The sequence below is a fragment of the Malaya genurostris genome, chromosome 1 (genome assembly GCF_030247185.1).
Source record: "Malaya genurostris strain Urasoe2022 chromosome 1, Malgen_1.1, whole genome shotgun sequence".
Taxonomy (NCBI): Eukaryota; Metazoa; Arthropoda; class Insecta; order Diptera; family Culicidae; genus Malaya; species Malaya genurostris.
In genome coordinates, this window is record NC_080570.1 from 143,903,405 (window position 1) to 143,930,973 (window position 27,569).

At 37.2% G+C, this 27,569-nt stretch overlaps 4 protein-coding genes across 7 annotated transcripts in view; 2 read left to right on the top strand and 2 right to left on the bottom strand.

Moving 5' to 3' along the window:
* LOC131426022 (mucin-3A) overlaps positions 1 to 9,485 on the top strand; it is a 278,350-nt gene extending 268,865 nt beyond the window's left edge. For all 3 annotated transcript variants that reach the window (XM_058588418.1, XM_058588417.1, XM_058588419.1), the window contains exon 8: positions 1,282 to 9,485. In XM_058588418.1, coding sequence (XP_058444401.1) covers positions 1,282 to 2,628 — 1,347 coding nt within the window. In that variant the 3' untranslated portion in view covers positions 2,629 to 9,485. The remainder of the gene's footprint in view (positions 1 to 1,281) is intronic.
* Positions 9,486 to 17,114: 7,629 nt separating this feature from the next.
* Positions 17,115 to 19,094, bottom strand: LOC131426024 (lymphokine-activated killer T-cell-originated protein kinase homolog). The gene is made up of 3 exons (XM_058588421.1): positions 18,681 to 19,094; positions 18,435 to 18,579; positions 17,115 to 18,372 (listed from the first exon to the last, which is right to left on the bottom strand). The coding sequence occupies exons 1-3, from the start codon at positions 18,850 to 18,852 to the stop codon at positions 17,232 to 17,234; spliced, it is 1,458 nt and encodes a 485-aa protein (XP_058444404.1). The 5' UTR covers positions 18,853 to 19,094; the 3' UTR covers positions 17,115 to 17,231.
* A 3,041-nt stretch (positions 19,095 to 22,135) lies between these two features.
* Positions 22,136 to 23,083, top strand: LOC131426027 (small ribosomal subunit protein uS15). The gene is made up of 2 exons (XM_058588424.1): positions 22,136 to 22,461; positions 22,689 to 23,083. Exons 1-2 carry the CDS (start codon positions 22,252 to 22,254, stop codon positions 22,932 to 22,934), a joined length of 456 nt encoding a protein of 151 aa, XP_058444407.1. The 5' UTR covers positions 22,136 to 22,251; the 3' UTR covers positions 22,935 to 23,083.
* Positions 23,084 to 23,333: 250 nt separating this feature from the next.
* LOC131426026 (ensconsin-like) lies at positions 23,334 to 24,468 on the bottom strand. 2 transcript variants are annotated; one of them, XM_058588422.1, is made up of 3 exons: positions 24,206 to 24,468; positions 23,731 to 24,131; positions 23,334 to 23,671 (listed from the first exon to the last, which is right to left on the bottom strand). In XM_058588422.1, exons 1-3 carry the CDS (start codon positions 24,270 to 24,272, stop codon positions 23,378 to 23,380), a joined length of 762 nt encoding a protein of 253 aa, XP_058444405.1. In that variant the 5' UTR covers positions 24,273 to 24,468; the 3' UTR covers positions 23,334 to 23,377. The 2 variants fall into 2 exon arrangements, with proteins under 2 accessions (XP_058444405.1, XP_058444406.1); XM_058588423.1 differs by having other exon boundaries at positions 24,202 to 24,468.
* Positions 24,469 to 27,569: the final 3,101 nt, after the last annotated feature.

Here is a 27,569-nt window from a genome sequence, read left to right on the forward strand (position 1 = left end):
CAAGCAGATAATTCTAATGTGTATTTCAAATTAATTGTAAGATTAGTCTATAAGTCTGAAATCTTTCTACGTAGTTAGATCATGTTTAATGTTAATTTGATCTTATATTTTCATGATTATTCTTTCATTACATTTTTCAAAGTTGCCTAGATAATTTTAAACAATTTTGAGGATGTCATTTTCCGATTGGTTTATCGCAAATTTATTATCATTTTTTTTTAAATTTTATGTAAAAACAAACATGACAATTCTCTATTGATTTTCAAATTTAAATTCATCATACCATACATAGCCAAGCTACTCCAGAGAACAAGCAGCTGTTGGACATCAAATATATTTAGCACACATAAAAAAATGATTATAATAATTGCACAGTTTTTAGCCCTCTATTAGAAAATAGCATATCTTCCATTGTAGTTCCGTTTATTGTACAAAGTATTTACATGTAGCTTCATAACACAACATAGTCCATTAACACAGTAGCTTGAAACAGTGGATCCTCTCTTAGTTTCGCTATAGCTTGCAGTTTTGGAAAATATTTGCGAAAATCCTTCGAATGAAAGGCTGAACATTTTCGCACATATATCAATTCAAAGAATCCGAATCCGAATCCGATATCGTCGAGAGTCAAGGGTCGAAAGGACCCCTCGTGAATGAAGTTCGGTCGTCATTTGCATACATTAAAGCGAGTAATGTCCGTTCTAGTTCCACACCTCGTCAGATCACTTTTCCTCGAATGGACCACCGTATTGTGAAATGAGCTAGCCAACTAAAAAATTTGCTTCCGACTACTTGTCCATACTCTGTAGTATGGGGAAAGTCGTTCTTTATTTCCCAAAAAGTAGCCTCAGTTATTGTAGGAATACATTGTTTAAACAACTAAATAAACGCTAGTTTAACAATTGCGATACATATATGTAATATTTGATTATACTAGTTACTGTAGTAAAACGCATGCGTCCCATAGATCAAATCGCAACTCAAGGAGGCAAACCTAAGATGGTGATAGAGCAGGGTCCTAACCGTCGCGATGCTAACCATGCTGCAGCCCCTATCAGTTAGAGTCATTGTTTTCATGATTGCCATCTTTTGTTTGAAGCATATAATTTTTTTTGCACCATCTCACCATCTAATTCTCGCTGTTAGTTCTTTTCCACTCACACACACACTTTTACTTTTCAACCGAGCATTAGAAAACAAAACCTACTTCAGCTTCTAATTGATCGATTCACTACAATCTCTTCTCTATTGTTTCTTCCCTCTGTTTCTTCTCTTAAATAGGCTCGAAGAACCAAAACGTTCCGTCTGGCAAAGCCTACTCTGATACCACCACTAGAGGTCACCAGTGAAACGACAACAACAACAACAACAACAACAAAAACAGCAGCAGCCAGTGTAAAGAAGAATCCACCGCGTCTCAGTAATGCTAGTACCGGAAACAAACTCAACAAAAACAGTGTCCTTCCGCTCATTCCACCGATTTCACCCGCAGAACCGATCCCAATCCGTAAGTCGGATCCTGCTACCGTTCCGGCTCTAATCATAACCTCATCGTCTGCGACCACCGGCACTCGTAGCAATTCGCCACCGCCTGCGTACTCGTCTTCGTCGACCGAATCGTCGGCCGAATCGTCTCCATCATCGGTGACCACCATTACCACCATCGAGTCCCATTCCTCGGTTGGACCGACACCGCGCGGATTGATCGGAGAGTATCTGGCCGCCAAAAGTCGTAATCAGCAAATTCCGCCGCCGATCTTTAGCCCGACGGTAACGTCAACCTCAACCACAACCGCTAACGACGAACAACAGAAACAGCTTGCCTTGGCCTACAAACATCCGATTCTGCTGATGGATGACGATGAGAACGGATACGGTAGTGTGCTGTCTAGCGTTGGAAATGAGCGCAACCGCGAAGTCGAGGTAAAGCTGGTCGAGGATAACTCCATTGAACTGGTTGATGCGTCCAACGAGGGCGAGAAGGAATCGTTGATTGTTCCGAAACCGAAAAGAAATGCATTCCACTCGTCACCACCGAAAGAGGGTTGTCCGCCCAAAGGGGGAGTGGAAATTGACGACGGGAACTGTAGATTGGTGGGGAAAGTCAATCCTAACATTTTGAAAACTTGGGAACAACTGAAGGGAGGTGGAATCTGTGAGCACAAGCGAAAAAACTCCAGAAATAGTTTGATCACGGTGACTTCATCGGAGAACAGTGGTGGCGACAAACAGAGCTGTCTGATTTTCTATCACAACCAGTACAACGTGTACGAGAAGCCGAGTGATTTCACCGTGACACGAATTCAGCATGATATCGGCCCGGCAATGGTCCCAGAGGACCTAGGTTCTACGATAGATCAGCGCTCTGTTTCGACCGCTACTCTTTCGATGGTGACATCGTCGACGACGACGGAGACAAGCTCGGAAGGTTGTTACGATTTCTACGACAGCATTGACGCTGGTGGCGGCGGCAGCAGCAGCAACAACAGCAACCGTGCCGCCGTGGTGGTGATGGATGACATCGAGGAAGATGGCGACGAGTATGCTATGATGGCCGCCGGGGAGGGTTTGGCCGATTTCGCCTCACTGGATCGGAACAAACTGATGTGGTCGATCGACGTCGAATGATGGGAGGAGTATTACCGTGTGATCCGTCAAGTATCATGGAAGCAAGCAATCAGTATTTTTGACAGTATGCTCGTGAGAGGATTGAGTGTGGGAGGGACATTGGTCTATTATCATTTTCACTTATTTGTCGGTGGACGTAGAAAACGTTTTCTATTTTTGTTTTTCATATAACTCTTTGTTCAGACCTAGATCTAGACCGCAAGCTTGGAAATCTAGTCAGTGTAATTTTTGTTCGGATAAATGAACATTTGGATTTGGGTGAAATTTCAGACAAACATTCAGTTCTAAGAGGCAGTGTATCCAAATATTCTAATCAAATACACCTTCGCTATACAGACTGGAGTGCACAGTGACGAACGTTGAATCTGGTTTTGTATTCTTTGACTATTTCAAGGTCCAGCCTTAGATGAAAATTTATCAATTCCGTATTCGCTCAAACATTTCCAAATATTAAGTTCTTTTTACTCATTAGAGGTGTTGCCTGCAGAAAAGGTATTTTCGGTTTGAAGGCACATTTTTTTACTATGTTATCATATACAAGCAAGTACAGAATGATAAATTATGTTTTGTTAAGTTGAGTTGAGTTTTGAACAGCACTTATAAGAAATATTCAAATTTACAGACAAATCCGTAGACCTGGCATCTCTGGCGTTATGTCAAAATCTGAGTTGCAATTTGTCAGTCACGTCGAATGATCTTGACAGGCTGACCAAAACCACCGTAAACTATAATCCATACGATCCTCTTGCCAAAAACAAGTAAAATTTAACAACAACAACTAAAATCTGTACTGTGGAAGTGACTGTCAAATGAGATACGATCGATATGACCAAGTGGAAGTATAGTCAGTCAATGACAGGCGGCTCTTCTTGTTTTCTCTCTCATTCTCCTATTGCCTGTTGAGTGTTGAAGTAAAAAGAAAAAAAAACCAAAGAGAGTACTAATATGAACATAAATTGATAAATATGTTATTTGGTTTTAATTGTCGCTTAATGTCTACTATATCGATTTTGATTGATTCTTTTCGGCAACCATTAACTGAGGGATACGAAAGATATGAAATGAAAAGACGGATAGCTATTCTAGATTGAACCAGTTATAAATTTAGAACGGAAAAACTAGCCAAGGCAGGCATGAAAGAAATGAATTCTATTTTACCTTCTACTTCTTTCTTCTGATCATGCTTATATGAGCCTGCCTAGGCAAGCTTTTCCGTTCTAAATTTATAACGGATTCAATCTAGAATACCTATCCGTCTTGTCATTTCATAACTTTCGTTTCTCTTAGTTAATACTTGCCGAAAAGAACCAATCAAAATCGATATAGTATAAATCGATAAAGTTCATTATTCTTTGCAAAAAGTCATCGGACTTGAAGGTTATTGGAGTAAAAGAATGTATATATGCGGCTCAATTATTATTTAGTCACATCGTAATCAAACAGTGACAGGAGAAATGAAGATAATATCAATTGCATCGGCAGTCAATGAGCGCCCTGACGAGTGAAATGTCGAGAGAATTTTAGGTTTGACATACTGGCTCTCAGACACTCAATACATGGTGATTTTCAGAGAATGGGTGGCAGCTATCCAATGACATAAGAAGCGGATTTATCGTAGATCTTTTCTACGGATCCGCGGACGAATCTCTTGACATCTACGGATTTATTTCTCCTGAAATCTCCAGATTTCTCATTATGCCTCTATATATCAATAGACAATTACAAAAAATATTGTTAAATTATCCCCAAAAATTTTCGGGATAGTGAAGTGGAAAAATAATCATACAGCTATTCCTCAACGATCACTCAGTTTTGGGAGCCAGCACATATGGTTCAGAACTCGAAGTTTTTCATTTACCACAGAGACAAGTGGCAACACTGGATATAAGCTGTCCAATCTATCGTACAATGTTGCTAGTTGATAGCATATATGTAAGGTAAAAATTTCGAATATCTTCAGACAGGGTTGGATGTAAATCTGAAATAATGTCTGCAGGCTTCATTTCTCTATAAAGTATTCGACACTGGTTTGGCGCGCAAAAAAAAACGGTGTAGCCATTTCAAAAGTCTGTAAATTTTGACGAAAGTCTACGAAGAGCTCGATTTTCAAAAGTGCAACAAACTTTCAAAGTGCGAAAAAGTGCAACAAAAAAAGTCGGCAGATTTGCAGACAAACCGGCAGACCTGGCATCTCTGGTTGATAGTGACAGATATCATCTGGTCAAAATCCTATGTGAACATATTGACGGTTGACTTAAGTGGTCTTTACACGAGACAATGTTATTGTCAATACAAGGATACTTTTGATTATGTAGTGGAAACTTCATCAGATTGACGAAATACATTGCCAAAAAATCAAAACAGCTCATCAATCCAACAATACTTTCTATCAAAAAAAAAAACGGGAAAACTGTTAAATATGTGCAATGAACTCTTCTCTTAATTTTTCACTATTCAGTTGCACTTTTTCAGGTTCCAAAAGCTTGATTTTTTTACGAAAAATGTGGACCCAAATTATCAAGCTGGCAATACTTTGGATTGACAATAACATTGTCACGTGTAAGGGCCGCTTTTGGTCAGTTCCGTATCTTCCGATTCTTAATATTTGTTAGATTATTCGTTACGAGTGTTTTCCAGGCGGCTCGTAAGGCCAGTACCAACTGTTAGTTTTTGCACAATGAATTAAGATCAATATTACCACCACATAATAAAAACTTTTTCTTCCTCTTCTACTATAATTTTTCGAATCAATTGGCTTGTTTTTATAAGAAATCGTTAAAAAGGTGAAGTAATTAAAAATGTTTCTCCCGCTTTGACAGCTTTTGCTGAACGCTGGTCTCACCTGCTGGTTGTCGTATGTTCGAGTCCCGACCTGGAAGGATTCTTAGTGTCAGTAAGATTGTAGTACTAGCCATACAATGATTCTGTACGCTAAGATTCGATTACGAAATCTGTTGAAACAGAAAGGCCAAATTCCACAAAAGGAATGTAATGCCAAAACTGAAAGTATCATCTCTAAACAAGCAGCGCCTCTACATTTCATTTTAGCGTCATTGTGCCGAACGAGTGATACTTTTGTGTGGAATGGAAAATTTCGCATTCCAGCTGTTTTTTTAAGGAGGACGAAACTAACATTAACATGTCGTAGAATTGTTGGTTTATCTTCAAAAGGTATGAAAATTCTTCCACTTTTCTTCTTTACCCACTGAATAAATTAACATAATTTTTCGATTTGTTTGCTTCTATTCCTTCTGTATGAATAATGAAGTTACGCCCTCCTACATTTTTCGTGAAAATGGTTGGTTTCCGCGACTAAGACAAATCTGCGGATAATTTTATCGTTTCTTTTATTATTTCCAGTAGTGGTAAGTCCGGAAACCAATTATAGTAACGAAAAGTAGAAAGTTTTGTCCTTCCTTTCTAGCAAATGAAGTATCGTTTTATTTGTCGGAATCAGACACGGAGGGCGAAATTTACGTAAACAAATTGGAATGGCAGTTTCGTCCTATTATACCTCTTAGTATTACTATGATTGAGATTTTTATACAGGGTCCGGCACTCGAAGTGTAACCAACTTCAGACCGCTCGCGCAGCTGACGCACGGGCATCAGCTCTCTAGAAATTTGCTAAATGACAGTTCGGAGTTGTATTGTTTACAAGCGCAAGAAAGCATTTTGCCAAAAGTGAAGTCGAAAAAAAAATCTTCACTTGAGAGAGCGAAGGAGTTGCTTCGTTTGGCCGAAAGCGGTCAATTTCCGAACATTGTATTTTCTGACGAGAAAATTTTTCCAATTGAGCAATTCGTAAACTCTCAAAACGATAGGGTTTACTTGACCGACCGTTCATACGAGAATTTGAGTCATCGATTGGCCACCAGGAGACAGCACCCGCAACAGATAATAGTTTGGGCCGCTGTAACCGCAGATGGGCGCTCTCCAATCGTTTTCATCGAGCCTGGCGTCAAGGTAAATGCGACATATTATCGGGAAAGTATTCTGGAGGTTGCTTTGAAGCCGTGGGCAGACAAACATCTCGGTGGCAGACCATGGACGTTTCAGCAGGACTCGGCACCGTCTCACAAAGCTCGAGTGAACCAAGAATGGCTGAAAAACAACGTTCCGAACTTCATCACGTCCACACAATGGCTCTCGAATTCACCAGATGCGAATCCAATGGATTATTCTCTTTGGGCCATTTTGGAGAGCAAAGTCCGAACTAAAAGATACACCAGTCTCGAGGCACTGAAAAAAGTTATTGTCCGCTAGTGGGCCTAAATACCTGCAAGTCACATTCGGCAACTTGCGATTCGTTTTTTGACCGTCTCAAGGCCATAGTCAAGGCAAAAGGTGGTCATATCGAGCAAAAGTGAATTGATTCTGAATTTTGTATTATTTTTACACATTTTGTACTTTGAATTAAGTAAAAGTAATTTTCCAAACTGAATTTATGGCCTTTTTAATTGGTTACACTTCGAGTGCCGGACCCTGTAGAATCAAAATTACTAGGCAAAATTGCAGGATGTAAAAATTGCAAGTCACCTCACATTAAACAGATTTATACAAATATCGCTCCTTGATGCTGGGAACACATACAGGGTAATCTTTTTAGTTCTTTTCACTTTGGAACACGTTTTTAACAGGCACTTTCTCGTCATTTTTCAATTTTTAATTCGCAGTCGCAAAACAAAACAAGTACACGGCAACTGTCAAAGATGAACTTGATTCATCGGCAGTTCATTTGTGTTGTCATCGTGTTGGCAGTTGCCGTGTACTTGTTATGTACTTGTACTTGTGTACTTGTACTTGTTTGACAGTTGCCGTGTACTTGTTATGTTTTGCGACTGCAAGTTAAAAATTGTAAAAATGTCGAAAAAGTGCCTGTTAAAAACGTATTCCACGGTGAAAATAACTAAAAAGATTGCCCTGTATGTGTTTCCAGCATTAAGGAGCGATTTATGTATGAAATGAATCTGTTTAGTGTGAGGCGACTTGCAATTTTTACATTCAAACGATGAACTTCTGATGAACTTTTAAACTGTAAACAAGTACACGTCGACTATCAAAAAAAAATTCATTCTGTTCATTTTTGTGAGGTTATGTCATGTTCGTGCAAAACCTAATAGCGATGTGTAGCTCAAACTATAAGCTTTTGAGCGCCATCTAAATGTTGAAGCTTCAAGCTCGAACACTGATACATGTTTCACGAACAAGATGGTGCATTTCGTTTTATTTTCAATTCTTCCTACTGTGATCCGAAGTTTTCTATTTTCTATTGCTGTTTAAAGTTTGGAAACATCCATATCAAATGAGTAATGGGCAATGGATGTTTTGTATTGTTTTAAAATTTGAGCCAATTTTTGTTGACAACAAAACAGTATAAAACTCTAAATCATTTTCATCATCTTCAGGTCGAAAAATGTCAGATTCCTAATGAAAGCATGTGCAGATATTTTAGTTTCAGAATCTTTTTTTACAACTTACTGTTGAAAAACTACCGCATACTTTCGAGTTACCGCAGCCGCGAAAATTCAAATTGGATTAATATCTTCAATTAAACAAACTGTTAAAGGATTCTAGCGTTAGGGAGAAAAGTTCGACCCATGTAAAAATTCTAAACCAAAGTTCAACGTCGATCACTGTGGCAACACTTCAGGAAGTAACACCGTCCACTTTTGCATACCAAAAAACCAAAACCCCATATCTTATCAATTGCTCAATAGTGATTTGATGAAAGCAAATCACCGAATTGATGCTCGTGCGTATTAACTAGATTAGAAAAGAAATTTAAAAAAAAACTGCTAGCACAGGTTCAAAATCACTGTACAAATCAGTGCGGAATCATATTTATTTTTGATAACACCTAACACAAAACGAGAATCAAACTACTCAGAGAAAACGAAATAATACATTCCAAGGTGAATGGGAAGAATGGATAAGTAAGCAAAACAAGATTTTAAACACACGAAAATATATTTTTCTATACCAACCAATCAAATCTCCCCTAAGACTTAAAGGTTAGATCGGTACTGTACTAGTAGCGTTCATTATTAGCAAAAATGCTGTACTACTTTTTAATTGATTCTTTGCATAGAGACTACTTATAAACAAATAAAAGTACTGAACTAGTAACTATCCAAACCACTATCAGAACCAGCATTCATTGAATAGAAAAAGCAAAATCTTTTGTGCTGTGATAAAGAAAAATCGGCAAGAGCATACAAAAAAAAAAAACAAACTTGAGAACAACTAATTCTGGATCTGATAGAAAATAATGTGCTTGAAACTCTTAGGCAAACTTGGTTCTGATTGTGATTTTCAACAGCTACTTGTAGTGACAAGCTACTATTTAAACCAGTACTAACTAAACTATTGACTATTATTATAACGACATCACAAATCAAACAAAAAATACGAAGATCATTAATCAGCCAAGATGAAACGCAACCACGAAACAGGATGCATCCTATCCCGATCGCTAGCGGGTAATAATTTATTGCAAATTTGAAGGTTAGAGACAGGATGCGCGCCAGCAATGGTCGGTGGTCCACGTGGAGCATTGCACTTCCACACACCGGGAAGGTTGCAAACAATCAGAAATTAACCTATAACCGATCCGCGAGACAACAGACTACTGCTGCATAAAAATAAACCTATTCAATTTCATTATGTTATAAATATGTGTAAATACTATGGAAAGTTAGACCGTGTGAGGGAACTGTAGGAAGTGAACAAATGTTTGAAATAATGATAATAGTAACTATTATTATTACGAATATTATTATGATTTGAAAAATACAAAAAACTGGAAACATGTTATATATTTCAATTAAATTAAACAATAAAGTGAAAGTAAAAATATTCCAGCCGGCACTGATGTCGTCACTAGTTTTGAAGAATCTAACCGCACCGATTCTCGATTTACTGTTAAATGAAGAACCTGTCTGCATAGTACGACCGATGCAATTACCCTCGACCGTGGTGTTTTTCATTGGTCTGCACGAATCTGTATGGATTATATCCAACGGTCTAAGGCTTTTCCGCTTTGATTGCACCACAATCGATCAGCTGCATGGCCAACACGAGCTTGTTCCTTCTTGATGCTGTCGAACACCGATTGATGTCGATACCAAATTCGGCGGTGCCACGTATTTTGACAATTGATGGAATGAGGGTACCGCTTAGCTACCGCCGCACACTTTGATTGTTTCAAGTTACCGCTTTGCTTACCTAAAACAATTATTGCATTCGACTGGTCAATTACCACAAACGAATTTCCAGACATGACAGTCACGATCTTTTTTTGGCGCACATCTACGGTCCTCCATGAAACTGGCAACAATGGTGATAAAATGGTTGCACTGTTGAGTTCCCATCATCACATTTATAACACAAATGTCAAACCGTGAGAACCTTTCGATTCGTTAGCTCATTTGTTTATATTGAGATTTTATGGTACACTTTATATTTTGTTTGTTTTGATCTAACAGCTAACACCATGATCTCTCGTGTATTTAAATTAATAGCGAGAGGACAGTTTACTGCAGATATGAATCATAGCAGTTAAATGGGAGTTACATTGTATACTTTTCGCGTTGGAAGTAAAGGTAGCTCGAAAGTCTCGGAATTCCAAGTGCTAACACAGCAGATTTCCGATAGATTTCAGAGTAGATTGCATAAATGTTAAAAAATCAATTTTCGTGCTTTTCCGTTTTTTAGTTTTGCTATTTGTTTTGCTTATCTTGTTGGTTATTGTTAACAATTGTCTTTTAATATTATGGTTTCGAAATGAGTGACAATGTTGACATTTGATGCTGCTCTACTCATGGCACACTTTAATCGAAATAATAACAATGCAATTAACCTCGCGCTCCACCAAGCGGTGAGTGCGGTCATTTTAGAAAGTACCGGGTACGAACCAGGTTTTTTTAAATTATTGTAGGCACATACATGTCTTTATTATTTATCTTTGCAATTACTTCGACGCTATCCCGTTTCAATAGTACATTATAACTTCTTCCAATTATATTTTTTGCTCCTCCCTGGTGAGGAGCATTCCCATGTGCCGTAATTGCTATTTCCGAGCTTGACGATTGAAAATATTCGAATATCTACCATCCTGTTCCCACTCAGCTACTTTTCGGAAATGACAAAAACACGCCTTACCGTTCGTGTAGTAGTTCAGAGTAAAACGCCCACAAGACTACGAAAACCGCGTAGGAAAATGAAAAAAAAAAACGAACTAGATTTATGAAAATGCGTTTGATTTTATTCTGGAGAAAATACAAGGGCGAATTGAAGAATCCAATCAGCGTGATCACCACGAGTTAACGTTCTGGTGATGCTTTTGACATATCTTATGTATTTATTTATTTTTTTATTCCATTTATTCATCTGACAATATAATAACTCTTAATGAATATATCAGTCAAGTTATAAAATATTCGATCGTTACACTTTCTGAATAAACTTATACAGTTACTCACAAAATCGATCGTACACACGAAAAAATATTACATTTTCACATTTTGCTTTTCAATTAGTAAATTTAAAGTAACAAAATATATGTAATTTCAATGTTTCATATTTCATTTTATTTAAATATTAAGATTCTTCCCATTTGGTGGTTCGATTGCAACAAAAAACGCCTTAGTTCTATCTAACAAAATTGATCGTACACTCATTATGAAAATCTGCATTATTAAGTGTAGCTAGGGAATGCGGATTGGAATATCAAATTTAATACTTAGTATGGTCTCCCTTAGTGTCGATTACGGCTTACAAACGACGGAGCATTGGGTCCACTAGTTCTTTGTGCAAGATTCTCGTATGTTTTCCCATACTTATCTTATTTTCTGTTTCAGCGTGTTTTTGTTTTATGTGTTACACTCAAATAAAAATTCACGTTCGATTCACTTGAAAAATCACGTAGAATGGTTTCAAATGTCAAATTGAATATTTTACGTGACGAAAATGAATGTTATACGAACATCCCCTAAAATGAATATAGTCATCATATAAGGTTTACGTGAATTGACCAAACGTCAAACAATCTACGTGAATTTCCAGTGTGAAAATCTCGATTTTGAAAATGACGAGCAGTGGCCCTCGAAGTGTAAGTAGTGTAAATATTTGCGAGAAAAGTTATTTAATTACAATTTTTTACTCCATCGACCGGACCATTCCAGTATGAAAGTTTCCATGTGTTCAACTGGACCGAGTGCCTGCGTGAGTACGGAAGTTTACCCGCTCCTGCCGACTGCTTCAAACAGGCCGTCGGTATGAAGCTAGAATCACTGAAACCATGTAATGCGACTTCAACCTGCATCGGTAGAGTTGTGGGAGTTCTTGGATCTCGACTTCGGCTTCGGTTGGATGGCAGTGACAACATAAACGATTTCTGGAGGCTTGTCGATTTGAGATACCACGACGTTTTTAGTTGCTTTTAAGCCATTGGAATTATATGACAATTTTCTGAAATAAATGTTTTATATTTCATGGCATTTTTTATTTCATAGATTTATATCAAAACCTGGAATCTCTCTTTTGACTTCAACCAATATATAAAATAGTAATTTTCTGGTATCTAAATTTGATATGAAGTGATAGATAAATGTGATATGAACAGTACATAACATTTTACCTATGAAACACGTAACTTTTACTGGATTATGCATTAAACAGCTTTTAAATGCCAGTCCATTAAAACCTACGTGAAAAGTAGGGTGGAAAATATTCACATAACTTTTCAGGTAACTATAATATGATTATTATTTTGAGTGTAGTATCCTTGAACCGCCTTGTCATCAGTGAATATTACCTGATTTCAAAACTCCAGCGGTTTGTTTACGTGGGGTTTAGCGAACTCAAGCCGCTACTTCTGATTTACTGCTGATATGAATGGGTTTTTACGGGCAACATGACCATACAGATTAGATTTCCGGAGAACGCGGCGAACAGCTTCAGTTGAAACAGGTCGGTTGATATCTTGAGACACTTCCGCCGTCAATTTCGGTTCACTTATTTTCGGGTTATTTCGTACTTTGCGAACTATAAGCCGTTCGTCAAGGATCCGTTTTCTTCCCCTTTCTGCCTTGTTCTTCAGAGTTCCCTCGTATTATCAGTTGTCAACGATATTCTGTACGGTGGAATGTGATCGTCCAACGATTTCTCCTATTTCGCGTAAGGATTTTCCTTTACAGCGCAAGGAAATGATCAATTTGCTTGTAGAAATGTCCTTTTGCTTTCTTTTGCCTTCCATTACAACAAAATAACGGTTTTCTCTGTATTTCAATGTTTAACTCTCAAACCAAAGCTAAAACGAACTATTATTGTTGTTTACTCTAACACTGACAGCTTACACACAAAACGAGTTCACAGTAAATTGTGTCGATATTGGTGTACGATCAATTTTGTGAGATTAAAAAAGGCATACATTTTCATTATAAATCAATTATTTTCAACAACAAAATAATTTTAATCCAAGTTTTCGTTCAATTATGTTTCAAAACAATTTTCATTGCGAAATCACTTCAAAATAAATTAAAAACTAGCTAGCAACAGTAAGAAACTGCAATAAAATACGTGTTTACGATCAATTTTGTGAGTAACTGTATATCGGTTCATGGAATCCGAACGTCGTTCGAAGATATCTCGGTTGAAGTAGACTAGTAGAACGCAACGATCGTTGCGTGGCACGGAAATCAAGTAGAGACGAAAGCTGCGGTGTGTCGATATCGCCATTGATTAATTTTGCCATAAACACAGTTTGTTGAATTTTCCTACGCCGTTTCATTGACGCCATCCAAGACCGATTTTGGACGATTTTTTTCAATTTACTTGAGTTTAAATGAATGCAGATGGCAAAACCTTACAAATATGGGTAAAAAAAGATTATTCACACACTTAAATTTTATTGCTGAATCTCGGTAAAAAAATGCAAAAATATTACTGAGAATCTCGGCAATACCAAATTTGTTAACTGTCAATTACTGCCGAACTTGTCAGCAGTAATTTTGCTGTTAGCTCGGCAAAAGCGATTATGATCGAATAATCGTTGCACTGGAGTTGGAATTTATTCGGAACTCATTATGATTTCCACATGAAATTCCGAATGAAAATTTCTCGCCGATTCGGAATTGATTCTGATCTGATAATGTGGGGCAGTTTCGTTTAGGCCGTTTCTTCCATTTTATGCGCTACACACTCGTTCAATGTTACTTTAAAGTGGGTACAATTTCTCTTACTTTCACTAAAACTAATGTTAAATTTACTCACTTCCGAGCAGAGATGCCATTTATACAGATTTATCTGTATTATACAGATTTTTACATGCGTATACAGATTTAATACAGAGTACAGATTTCTAACAGATTTCTTAAATTTAATACAGATTTATACAGATTTCACCAAAAGTATTAAGGAAAAAAATAAACTATCTATTAGTATTTGATTGCAATGACGAGATATACGTTTAGGAATCAACGTACAAAACACTTTTTAAAATATATATTTTTTGTGCAGATATTTAATGAAGAACACTGAAATCCATTTATATTAAAATTTGTAACTAAATTGAACTTAAAAGTTAGACAAGTCTTGGCATCATGAAACATTATTGCCAGACTGACAGTTGTATTACCTGACTTGACGTTGCATATTGGGTTTCCATCTCCATCTCAACTTATGAAGTGAACATTTTCAAATTAGACAAGTATATGGCACCATATTTCAATTGCTGTTGATAGGAAAAACGTGCTTAATCCACCTAGCAGTGAGATCATACCTTTTTTTTTTATCAATCCGCGTGTGGTTTTTGCATGAATATTCTTCGGTATTTCAGTTTTCATAACATTATTCTAATGTCAATATTTTTGAGTCCAACTTTAAAGCTTACCGGGATGGTCAGTTTCTATATCGCTTTGAATTTTAAAAATTCATCATCCTACAATTCCAGAATCGGTAGTCAGAATTTTTATAAAATAGGATTTATTTTAATTTGAACTATTGTTTCAGAAATTCGATTTGGCTTTTTTGAGAAAACGTTTGCGCTTTGAGAAACGATTCGATATTGGAACTGGAATTCGAAATTCGGTGTAGCCAGACAAACTCACCTGAGTAGCTGTATAGTTTACATTTGTTTCAAAATGTTTGAAAATCAATGTAGACATCTTTGAGGAATCGTAGTGCGAATTAAATTTTTAGGTGCCTTCCGAAACGAAAACTGAATGCAACCAAAAATGAAATAAGTTTATTTGGTTATCGACTATCCAAATCTACTAACCCGATAAACCTGATTAATTTATGTGAAATAGACATTTTTATACTAATCACCACTATATCTCCGTAGTTGGATTTGACTGAAAAACAAGATGTTTTTTTAGAATCTTAAAACTTTTCATTTGAATCATTTGTTTGGGAGTATACGTCTTTTCAGGTGAATCTGAGTTTGTAGAAAACGGTTGAGTCATCTCCGAAAAAATTGAGTGAAATTATTTGACACACGCATTTGCTGATCTCGACGAACTGATTCGAATAGTATATGGCTGTTATGATCTTCCAGTATTTATTGCTGTAAGTAGTTTAAATCAATATAATTATGGAATTGCTTTCAACTCGAAAAAGCTGCCATCATCTGGTTTACATATGTCACATTCGAACAATTATGTTGCCAAAAACGAACCGTGCTAAAATCGGTCCGAGGCAAAATATCATACTGTACACAGTCTTTTGGGTACTAGAAACAAATGTATGTAACAGTATGAAAAATCGTGTTATATGTTGCTCCCAAGCATTTTTTTGCCAGACAGCGCTCAAAACTTCTACTGATGGAATAGGGGAAAAAGTCGCTTATACAAAAATTTCGATATCTCCGTTAAAAATGAACGGATTTTAACAATCTATGGCTTGTTGGATAGGTATTACCGTGCGGAATCAGAGTCTGAAAACATATACTGTTTTCAAGGTCAATTGTGACAGATACTGTCAAAAAATTTTGACATAAAACTTCGTATAACTCAAAAAGTAAACATCCGATCTCAAAACCATTCAATAGCGTTCAGGGTGACGGGGAGACCTTCCATTTGCGACTAGTTTGATCAAAATAGGTCCAGCCATCTTTGAGATCTCGACCTCTTAGTTGACAGACACATACAGACACACACACATACACACACACGGACATTTGCTCAGTTCGTCGAGCTGAATCAATTGGTATATGACACTCGGCCCTCCGAGCCTCGGAAAATTTTTCTAAAGTTTGAGTGAATTCTATACCTATTTTTTATATATATAAAAAAAGGTAAAAACTATAAAATTTCGTCGATAAGATAATAATATAAGATATGAAATTTAATCTACCACTCTATAACCATAATCTATTGGAATAACACCTTTTAACATAATTGTATTGTAGAAATTTCATTTTATTAGCGAATACAGATAAATACAGATATTTTATACAAAGCGATACAGATTTTCTATGAAAATATCTGGCATCTCTGCTTCCGAGTAAAGGCGGTATTTGCCAAAGTCTGAGTAACATTTACGAAGTGCTACAAAAGAAAAGCTTGTGTATTTACAATCAATCAATAGACACAATATGATTCTAATGATAATTCCTAATAATATTAAAACAAGATCAAACATATTTACAATTTTCATCGAACAATTTTAAACTTACTTTTGTTGGTAAACGGGTATCGAAAGATATGAGAACTTTGTGGACAGTGCTTGTAGGAAAACCAAGCGCCATCTACGATTTAAGTGCTTGTAATATTATCAAAAAAATTATTTCACACAATGAACAGACATACATTCATCAGTCTACGAATCATTCACAAAATTTTGCGTGCTGCAGAATTAAACGGTTTGAATACTGAAGCTCCGCTATTTACCAAGTGTAGTCCAAGCCAGTCACGTACCCAGAGGGGGGGCCCGAGGGGCCCTGGCCCCTCCCGAAATCAAAAACATATAATTATTTAGAATGTCTCAGACATGTGTTACAAAAATAACAAGACAGTAAACGTAATGAAATGTAATCCAATATCAGTTCCAGTGGAGAAGTTTAAAGTGTCTGTTAAAAACACCCGTTAAAGGCACACCGAAAATAAGAAATCTTCAGTAACATTATCTTTTATTGTTGGGCCCCTCCCGAAACGAAATCCTGGGTACGGGCCTGGTCCAAGCCTTCGTTGACTCAAACTGAATCCTACAAATTTGTTGTTTTCGAAGTGTCATAGAAATTTTTAGACGGAATCAAATTAAGGTGGGGGACGGGTATAGCGTTATGGGATAGTCGATGCCTTTCACGCAACCCGCCTGGGTTCGATTCCCAACCCCGCACATAGGGTCAGAAAGATTTTCTGGTCCGAAGAGGCGAATGACCTAAGATGTTAAAGCCTCTATAATTGAAACAAAAAAAAATTAAGGTGCAAACAGCATTTAAGGTGGGGTTGTGATATAAGAAACTGTTATCGAAAAACACCGTACTTTTGTAGCTTTAACTTTTCTAAATATATTTTTTCCTTGATTTGAAATGACTCGTTAAAGAACATTTGTGAAGAATAAAACAATTTGCATCCGTAGCCGGGCCCACAACACAAACAATTACGGATTGTCTTCCGTCGGCTCTGTGGTTTCCGCCGGAATGTCTCCGTTCGACCCAGCACTACTGCCGTCCGTTTTCTTCTGCCATGCAGCCAGCAGAGTTTTAGCCGACGGTCTCGCTTCGTAGTCTTCCTGTGTGCACACGTAGAATACCTCCAGTATAAAATTGTAATCCTCGGGTAGATTCAATCCCTCCGGGATGGCAGGGCGCGTCCCCAAGCAACCGTAGTCAAGATAGTCACCTTCTTCGTCTTCCTCCAGATCCTCTTCCTCTTCACCGAGATCGTCATCTTCATCTTCCACACCATCGTCATCTTCGTCGTCGTCATCCTCAACTGTGATCACACTTTTATCGCCCTGCTGGAGACTATCATCGGCGATCGAAATTATTGTCGTATCCGTGGTAGAATCCGGTTCCGAAGAAACTTTCTTCGGCGGCTGGGGTTCGTTTTCCTCTTCTCGACTTAGCTTTCGCTTCCGGACAGGTTCATTCACCTCGGACATGCTCCTCTCCTGCTCTGATTCATCATCTAGCACAATCACCTCGCTAACATCCAGTTTCCTATTGACCGGATTTCCCGGTTTCCCGTGGATGATGGACTTCATTACGGCATAATCGGCCGAACTGGCAATACTTTCATCTTTCATTCCGGGAAAAGTGTGCGGTGGAAGCAGTGCGATTGTTTCGTATATCACCAGTCCAAAGCTGAAAATGTCTGCTTTGGAACTGATCAACGAAACGTCTTCTTCCAGCACTTCCGGTGCCGACCAAATACCGGTGCCCACATATTGGGCATCCTTTTTCTTATCCGTATCTAGGTAGCCTTCCTTGTTTAGCGGAAGACTGACACCAAAGTCGCACAGTTTGCACACTTCAAAGTCGTTCTTCACCAGTATGTTGAACGATTTGAGATCTCCGTGCAGAATCAGTGCTACCGTGTGCAGGTAGTCTAGGGCATTCAGTGTGTCCAGTGCCATTCGTTGTATTTTCTGGGCATCCAACGGTCCGAGTCCTTCGTCATACCGTTCCTGCAACATATCTCCGAGCGAAGTATTGCAATATTCCATTGCAATATATTCTTTGCCGGCTTCCAATGAGTCAAAGCCCCGATAACCGACTATGTTCGGATGGTTCAACGATCTGCAATCATCAATCATGAATTAAATTTCCAATAATCTCCAAAATACCAACGACAATCTTACCTTAGAATGTTAGCTTCCTCGGTTAATCGATCGCCAAACAATTTAGCCTTCTCCGGTGTGCTTCGTCGGGAAAGCATTTTGATTGCCCATGGTGATTTGTTTGAGTTCTTCGTTGGAGATCTCTTTATTCGAAGTACTTCGACGCCTAAAGAAGTTTATCAAAAAGTTTATCTAGTTCTATATTCATTTTACGCGAAGGGTGACTAAAAACATTTGTAACAAAGTAGAAAACAAATTTTGACTCACCAGTTCCGAAACCGAGTTTCTTCAGAAAAGGAGACGATGGTAACCGTGTGATGCTCGTGATGTGTCGGGCTTGTCGATCTGTACTGCCAATGGAATGACTGGCCACCGGGGTTTGCAGTCCATCGTTCTGCAAAAGCTTAGCTAAGATTTTACTTTTCAGGGGAGTTTCCATTGTTTTGGGCGATTGTTCTTAGTTTAATTCTAGAAATTTATGTGGAAGTAGATGCAGTACACGAACAATGTATTTAAATGTAAAACTGGATGAATATTTAACACGATTAGATAAAACTTTCAATGCATTTTCATGTAGAAATGAGAAATAAAAAACAAGGTCAGCCAGACGCCGCGCACTTAATTTTTGTGATATATTTTTGCGAACCGACAAACGAATAGAAGCCTATGGTGACAAGTGGAATGTCAGTATACAGAGTTTTGAAATTTACAAGGGGGCGTTAAATTGGGTGGGCATAAGTCGATGGGGCCAAGTTTCGTCGATTTATCCTACACGAAACGAGAAAACTTCCTAGTGTTGTGTATTTTCCATCTTGTTTCGTGGTTTCGGGGTTGTATAAATGTCACGTTTTCTTCTAACGACCAATAAACCAAATGTCAACTTTGGAGAGGAACTATAGCCGAACCATTTCTAATAGAGTATAGATTACATCAGACGAAAAGGAAAACTTTTCTGTTTCGTTTACTGTTGTTACTAATACCCAGCGAGTACCAAATTCTTAAAAATTCCTCTTCAAAATGAATGTCGACAGATGATTTATAGACCGTTTAAAAAAAACGTGTGACATTATATTTTTTTGCGTATTTTTTAATAACGAATAAATTTGACTTGAAATTCAACGAATCAATTCAAAATGTGGCTGATGAAATGCTATTTGGATTTATTTTGCATTGAAATAAAATGTAACAAATAATTTCCCGCATAATTAAAAATACTAATTGGTACAGTTCGAATTATAAAAAAATCTTTTGTGTTGTGATAAATTATTTTTTATGTTGTGTTGTTGTTTCAATGATAAACACGTTATTTTTCAACCACAAGGTATTGTACTCAGATTAAAGGCTGGATAACTTTTAGTTATTATTTTTACAAAATTAAACAATGAACTCTGATCGACGGTTTTCTTTTACTTGCGTGTACCACTACCAATTTACTTTCTTCAGTGCGTGTTTCGCTTTGATTTTTAACAGACTCTGTCAACTTGGAGCGAAATCAATTTTCAGCTCAGCAACGCCATCGCACGGCGTCACATTCAACATATCATATCAATTGTTTAGCTATGCTGCTATTTTGGCGCGCACTAATTTGACATTTATCTCCCCTACTTCTATGTGCGAGATTCGCTACGGACTCCTCAGAGGGCGCCATGCTAGCATCAAAAAGACGTTAGCAATAATTTGTTAGGGAAATGTGAGAGCTGGATATCTTGTTGATATGCTGTATTTGCTTTTGATTAACAGCACATTTACTTTTTTCACCATGAAAGTCAATGTGAAAGTGAAAACTTAGTCATATTTGCCTTTGACTCAGATGATACGATTTGTTGTTGTAATATAGTAATCATATAGCATAATTGGATAAGGTGGCAGTTGTTTTCTAGAATGCAATCAATTCCATTAGATTTGCATTTATCGATAGAGTTGAATGAAACATTTAATGAAAGAAACGAAACCAACGCAAATATTTACAATATTTTTTTCTATCCTAATACTGACGATGAAACAGTTGAATATGTTGAAGTAATTTTGATCAGTATTCTGTTGCAAAACCAAACAGAACAATAGTACAAATGGTTTGTGTAGCAATTGCAAATAAGAATGTAGACAAACATGTATATACACTGTAGTATAGGTTTTTTTACTGAGCGTTAGTAATGCTAATATAAACATCGCTTTCGCCAAAAAATGGTTCATGAAAATTGCAATTTTTTGTATGGCAACGTAATTTAACAGCCCATTCAGTCTAATTTATTTTCTTGCACATTTCTCATCTATATTTACCTTATAATCATTAATATTACACACTAAAAATGATATTTTACTGAAATTTCGGCTAAGATAGCGTTTCCCAAAATACTCTGTTTATTATTTCCGATTTTTCAGATATTCAAAATGTTTATCTGATGTATTGTTTTTTTTTACATTTCAAAATCTATCAGTTCAACACCAGCATTATGTTGAAGTCAATAAATCTAATAAATTGAATTTTAACTGGAATGTTTATTTTATATTTGAAATTTCATTTTAATAATTTGCTTAAAATCTCGGCAATAACTCGCATGCATGAACATCGATAACTTCTTCAATTTCTCTCCAAAAGCGACGAAGATTTCGGTAGTTTATAGTCTCCCTCAAACCGAAAATCTCTGTGAATGAAAATATTCTTTCAATTAAAAAATACCGAGTTTCAGTTGTTCTAATGACTATCGAGATGATTTCCGAGCACTCGGCAAAGTTTTAACGAGATTGGAGAAAAAATATCTAAGTGTGTAAGTTAGCATTTCACGAATTTTCAATGAAATTGTGTTGAAACATGTTGTTCCTTATTCAGTTATTACTACGAATTCTCCGTAGTTCACTGCTGCGCTCACATGTACAACGACGGAATTTAATATTTTTTTTAGTATTGAAATCGGAATCAATAAAATTGAATTTCAACTTCATATACTTATAAAGTTTGAAAAGGTTTACTTAATGATGAGATTTGCAACCTGTACAATATCAAATTTGGTCATAAAACACGCGAGACTTTTAGTTCAAATTTGACATTCGAGTAGGTATTTTGTAGTTATCTAAAATAATCCGACTCGAGAGCATGGTTATTTTTAACAGTTTGATAATTATTTTCTGACGTTGAAAAAAAATCTTGCGAATTCAAATTTAGAATTGGGCAGTAGTTTCGTGGACAAATTTAACTACTTAACTACAAGTAAATGTTAAGTTCTAACCAGAAGTTAAAATCATCAACGAAACTGTCCATTGCCTAAATGACAACTTATGCCGTTTTCGCTTGAAGTAAACCCCAGTTTCGTCTCCGAAAGGTCGTAAGAGCACTCAACAGAAAAATGTATGGGTTTGACAGTAGCATAAATCAAGTAATCCTAGATTTCCCACTGTACGGAGACACATTTTAGGAGTTTTTTTGGACAATTCCATTTTAGGACAATTGAAATGAAATAAGTATTTAATTTAGGACATCTGTCGAAAATCGGTATTCTTTATTAAATCTGCATATGCATGTAAAAATCTGTGTAATAAAGGTAAATTTATATAAATGGTGTCTATGGATGTACTTGAGAAAAGGTTTTTTTGGCGGCGTGTGTATTCTGATATCATCAGGGTGGGCATAGTAGAGAGTATAAAATCGATGAACACAACCCTGCCAGCACAATGGTAATCATTCCGTGCTGTCAATGTTTTCTTCTTCGCATCCCGCGTTGACAGCTGTCACGCATTCACTCTTTTTCCCGTGTAACCTCATTGAGCAAGCACGCGTTTTCCGTCGTCGTAGTGTTCCGATCGTTTCGAGGATAGCTGCACAAGAACCAACCACATCAAAATGGGTCGTATGCACGCTCCTGGCAAGGGTATTTCCCAGTCGGCGCTTCCGTATCGTCGTTCGGTTCCATCTTGGTTGAAATTGAACGCAGATGATGTGAAGGAGCAAATTAAGAAGCTCGGAAAGAAGGGTATGACCCCGTCCCAGATCGGTATTATTCTAAGGGACTCGCATGGTGTTGCACAGGTCCGCTTTGTTAATGGCAACAAGGTAAGTTTAGTGGAAAAAACATTTAGTTTTAACTGCCAATAAGTTCTTTAGGACAAAACATCTACAAAAGCAAGGTTATAGTTGTTTATGCAGCTGTTTAACGAAAGAGGCGCTGCAGTCGTTGACTTTGTTGATGTTGATTTCGAGTGGTTCATTATATTTTATTGTTTTAAATTTTATTGCCGTAGTCATTCCTTAATCAAAATAATCATTCCATGAACTTTTAGGTCCTTCGCATCATGAAAGCTGTCGGTCTGAAGCCGGACATCCCAGAGGATTTATACTTTCTGATCAAAAAGGCTGTCTCAATCCGTAAGCATTTGGAGCGCAACCGTAAGGATATCGATAGCAAGTTCCGACTGATTTTGATCGAGTCCCGCATTCACCGATTGGCTCGCTATTACAAAATTAAAGCTGTGCTTCCCCCGAACTGGAAGTACGAATCGAGCACCGCTTCGGCCCTGGTTGCCTAAGGAAGTTGTGTTAAGAATTATATTTTGTGTAATTTCCGTTGTGTTCCACCAGCGGTAGAATGAGGTCAAACATACGTGATATGTTTGTGGAGCACTTGTAATAAGTATATTGGAGAAATAAATAGCCGAAAGGTTAATTTGTTCTATCATTTGGTGATAATTCCTCGCCTTCTGAAGTTATCTTTTTGTTTGATGAGTACTTGCATCGGTGAAATCAACTACGTGCTATTATTGAGTTTGGCGGAAACGAAAAAAAAATGCCATTCGAGGTGTAACGCGACCGTCAAATATTGCTATTGCATTTCTCTTAAAAAACAAGGAATTTCGGATCCAATTTTAATTAAAAAAAATATAGTTGAAAATTTAAAGACTATATTCATTTAATATAAAAGATCTCGCAGAGATTATTAGAACTACAAATAAAATACATCTACGATGACGAGTCATTTAAATGGATTCGGATTGGCCTTGAATTCTTTCTGCTTGCGAAGCAACTTCAGTTCTCGTTCCTCGGCAGCACGACGTTCCGCCGCTTCGCGTCGAGCTTTTTCTTCTTTTGATCGCTGCAGCTCGGCATCGAACCGTTTGCGCTCCTGAATTCGGGCCGACATTCGCAGATTGAATGGTTCCTGCGTAAGGACGGTTTTCGGTAGCTCGGGTTGAAACGGTTGTTCCTTCAAAACTTTGGCGTCGTGCGCCCGGAACTTGGCCGGTTCTTGATCCTTGTTTCGTTCTTGCTGAAATGTAAACAATATAAATGTTGGAAAACTGTTTTTCTAATAGCACCCTTTCGCACCATTTTTTTAGTCAAATCGGCAGCTTTTTTCAGTCGTTCGGGTTTCATTTGTTTCGGAGTGGTAGGAATGGTGAATTTGGGTTCCGTATTTTCTTTTTTCATTGTGTTCCGGAAATTTGGAGCCGGACGAGCGTGAAATTTCTTCATCTCCTGCAGTTGTTTGTTTTCTTTCTCTCGCAGAGCCTGTCGCTTTTGTTCATATGCTTGGGCATAGCGGTAGGCACGATCATAAGTTTCTTCACTGCAAACTTTGGTTTTCGTAGGCTTTATTTGAACAGTCCCGCTAGTTGGTGTTTTCGATGAGCTGGCACAGGGTTCCGGTTTTAAATCCTTCAAATCCATCTTTTCTATTTTAATCATCAAAGGGTCCAAGTGATGTTTTTCGCTTTTGATGGCGCGAACTGGAAGAACAATACGTTTTAAGTACAATAGTCAGTTGCAATGGCAACAGCCGCTGCTCTGCAGACATACTAACAGAAAAAGCTTCCTGAGTTGTTTAATCCTGGGTCACCGATGCTGATATTGTCCCAATCGAATTCCATGTTTTTTATCTTGTGTTATGCCTCCAAGATCAGTCGTTTTTTTCTGATTACGAATATGAATCAATTTCCGTTGAAATGTCGTCAGTTTTTATCAATTTCTTCCGATATGTAACGTGCAGCGGTTGTAGTCGTTGAGCTTTGTTTTTTTATCTACACACTTTCAGCATTGACAGTTACTGTTTTTGAGTACTTGGTTGCTGCGATGGACGTTTCAATGATTTCAAACGAGAGCTTTTTCGAAAGCATAACAAGCGCATATGTATGGAACGTATCAGAACAATACCGTCGTGTTCGAAACATGGCGGATTATACACTCGTGAAAAATAACCCTGAAAGATTATCAATCCTGAAAATAGAGTTTTGATTTCTGACCAGAATTCTCTTTCGGCTTTTAGTGTTTTTTGCACGGTTACTTGTGGCTACTCAGTGACACAAAATGATGTTTTGCCCGAAATAGGGTACACACTTAGTTTTCTTTACCGACTTCAGCAATATTTTACCGACTTTTACACAGCTGAACGTACGGTAATCTGTTCAGTAATTTATTAATTGACGAACGTTCAGTAAAACTGAAGTTTGTTCGAATTGTCATTTTTAGCTGTACTGGTCAGCAAATGTTGATGAGGATTCAGTAAATATTGCTGTTTAGTCAGCATTTGTTTTGCGTCGAAAAGTTACCGAACCAGCGGTTAAACCAACTGATTGAATCAGTAATTTTTACAGTTCAGTGCAGCAGAAAATTAATTTTGAATGATTACATTATTTCATTTGAAATTTCGGAAAAAATATTTTGAAAAACTAAATGCTCTACGTCCGTTTTACTTTTGATTTAACAAACATTAATTTTCTTTCATCTCATAGTTCCGGCGAAAGTTTTCACCCGTTGTAGTAAGAGTTCTAATACCATATAAAGTGTTCATAATAAACAAATAAAACAGTTTATCTGCAAGATGGCTTTTACAGTTGAATACTTCAAAACACTGACACAGCAATCGGAAGCAGTACAGAATATCTCCCTTTACTGGAATTTTATGATCGCGCCAAATAATAGTTCCTCCTTCAGCTTTGTAAAGTAGTATCGGGATATAGGAATTAACCTCAGGAAACGGGTCATTAACCTGGAATAACACATATAAATTCACAGATATAACAGCGTAATTAATTAACACTAATATTATATTCGTTCTTTGTGATGGTATTAACAAGACGGAATTTAAAAAAACAAAAATACAGTTATTTACCTTTAACCACTGAATTATACCGTTTAACTTTGTTCCTTCAGCGCCACGAGAATTTTTAATTTCATCCGTTTCGGTATGTTTAGTGTCTTCATTAATTGAATCTACTGACTATTATCCGCTAGTTCCGCATATTCAAATGCAGATTGAAATGACGGAGAATTCACGAGAAATTGCGGTTCTCGGGGATGTTTACCCAAAATATGTCTTTTTAAAGACCAGGACCGACTATAACGCATATTATATTTCGAAAATGTATAGTCGTAATGTACAGCGTCAGGAAGTAAAACGCGATTTCGGATATGTAAAGGGCCATGGCATCCAAGGTCTTCTACATAACCTGAAACTGCCTTTCGACAAAAAAAAGCAAGTGATTGCATCCATTTATTGTAAAACTGAAATGTTAGAAAGTAAATCATATTACTTACTGAATAGTTCGAATAACGATACATCCAAAGATTGGATTTTGTTCAATATATATTCCATTCTACTCACTTCGATCACAGTATACAAAAACCAATATGGCGTGCTATGTGCTTGCGTTTTACAAATTGATTCGGTACTCTTTACCGAACAATTCGCTAAAAATCGATAAATTACTGATCGATCAGCACGATTTCTATTAAATTTACCGAATAATTTCAAAGTGAAGACAGTTCGGTAGATAATTGCCAAATTTTCAGTACATGTTTTTGAAGAGCTGAATTTCGGTTACAAATTATGTTGAATACGTCAATTTTTATAAGAATAGCAGACTAATCGGTAATTTTGATAAAAATAACGAATTTTCCAGTAAAAATATTACCGAACTGAAAATCCGAAAATAAGTGTGTAGAACCCTATCAAATTGATTGATTTGATGTCTGCTATTCCTCATAAAAATGTCGCATAGGTTAGTGCATCTATAAGGTCCTTCAAGTGACATTTTAGAATGTATGCAACAAATAGAATCATTTGAAAATTATCGACATCACATTCTCGCTCATGTTGGAATCAGATCTGAAAATTATCACTGATTCAAACAAAATCTGGGAAATGATTTTGAACAACCATTGATGGTGTTGTAAATAATTAATAAATGATAAATGATAGTGGAAATTTGTTCCCTTTTCATTAGGCAGATAAACTTGAAATCTTAAGGACTTCACTGCCGTTTCAATGCAGCTCGCCGTCAGTGTCGTCGTCACCAGAGATGCCAGGTAAAAATTTCAAATATCTGCAGACAGGGTCTGTAAATCTAAAAAAAAATCGAAAGTCTGCGAGAATTTCAAAAGTCTGCGAGAATTACAAAAGTCTGCACAACAAAAAATGTCTGCAGCACTATACCCCAAATCTGCAGATTTACAGACAAATCTGCAGACCTGGCATCTCTGGTCGTCACCGATATTTTTTTTATTTTCACTGAAGTCGGTATGCATTTGCTGTGCCGGAACGGAAGGGTTCCGACAAAAAAGAGTACTGACGGGCACTGAAGGAACTTTAACTGAACCGTCACGGAACTGAAATGTGTGAATAGTCCTTTAATCCTCGTACACGTACATGTAATTTTGAAACATAACGTTAGATAACCCATAGAGCATCGGGCAAGGGCAACTGTCGTGATGTCTGCCGAGTTCTTTGTCTGAAAAAAGTGGCATGTATTTTAATGGTCTGTTTCAAAATCGGCAAACGAAAGTCTCGAAACGGGCTCCTGTTGAACGATTTATTGGACATTCGTCAGACATCATTCGCGTCAACCTAAAAAATGCATCGGCAAAATCGGGACGAGGTCGCTCTGATAGCGTGCTATAGAGCATTGGGAAAACGTCGTGTTGCTTGTTTTGCTGTCTTCTTCATTCTTTTATTCAAACGAGACACAACCCACTCAGCAAGTGATTATATATTGTTGGTCGTTGAGCGTTTGTTGAAAGGCATACTACACGGAATAATCGTTCAGTTTGCTGGAACGGTTTGTTGTTGCTCTCTTTCTCACAAAAATAGAGTGAAAATTGAGTGCTTTCTCCACGTAAAAAGAAAATGTATTGTTACGCGAAGTAGAAGCACAGACTAACAGACAGGA

What these genes read in the sequence shown, in the direction of transcription:
- LOC131426027 (XM_058588424.1), top strand. Translation starts at nt 22,252, where the DNA reads ATGGGTCGTATGCACGCTCCTGGCAAGGGTATTTCCCAGTCGGCGCTT. An exon ending in GCTTTGTTAATGGCAACAAG is followed by an intron (nt 22,462 to 22,688) that starts GTAAGTTTAGTG and finishes ATGAACTTTTAG; the next exon opens with GTCCTTCGCATCATGAAAGC.
- LOC131426024 (XM_058588421.1), bottom strand. Translation starts at nt 18,852, where the DNA reads ATGGAAACTCCCCTGAAAAGTAAAATCTTAGCTAAGCTTTTGCAGAAC. An exon ending in GAAACTCGGTTTCGGAACTG is followed by an intron (nt 18,580 to 18,680) that starts GTGAGTCAAAAT and finishes AAACTTCTTTAG; the next exon opens with GCGTCGAAGTACTTCGAATA. An exon ending in GAGGAAGCTAACATTCTAAG is followed by an intron (nt 18,373 to 18,434) that starts GTAAGATTGTCG and finishes TGATGATTGCAG; the next exon opens with ATCGTTGAACCATCCGAACA.
- LOC131426026 (XM_058588422.1), bottom strand. Translation starts at nt 24,272, where the DNA reads ATGGAATTCGATTGGGACAATATCAGCATCGGTGACCCAGGATTAAAC. An exon ending in CAACTCAGGAAGCTTTTTCT is followed by an intron (nt 24,132 to 24,205) that starts GTTAGTATGTCT and finishes TTGTTCTTCCAG; the next exon opens with TTCGCGCCATCAAAAGCGAA. An exon ending in CCGATTTGACTAAAAAAATG is followed by an intron (nt 23,672 to 23,730) that starts GTGCGAAAGGGT and finishes TTTACATTTCAG; the next exon opens with CAAGAACGAAACAAGGATCA.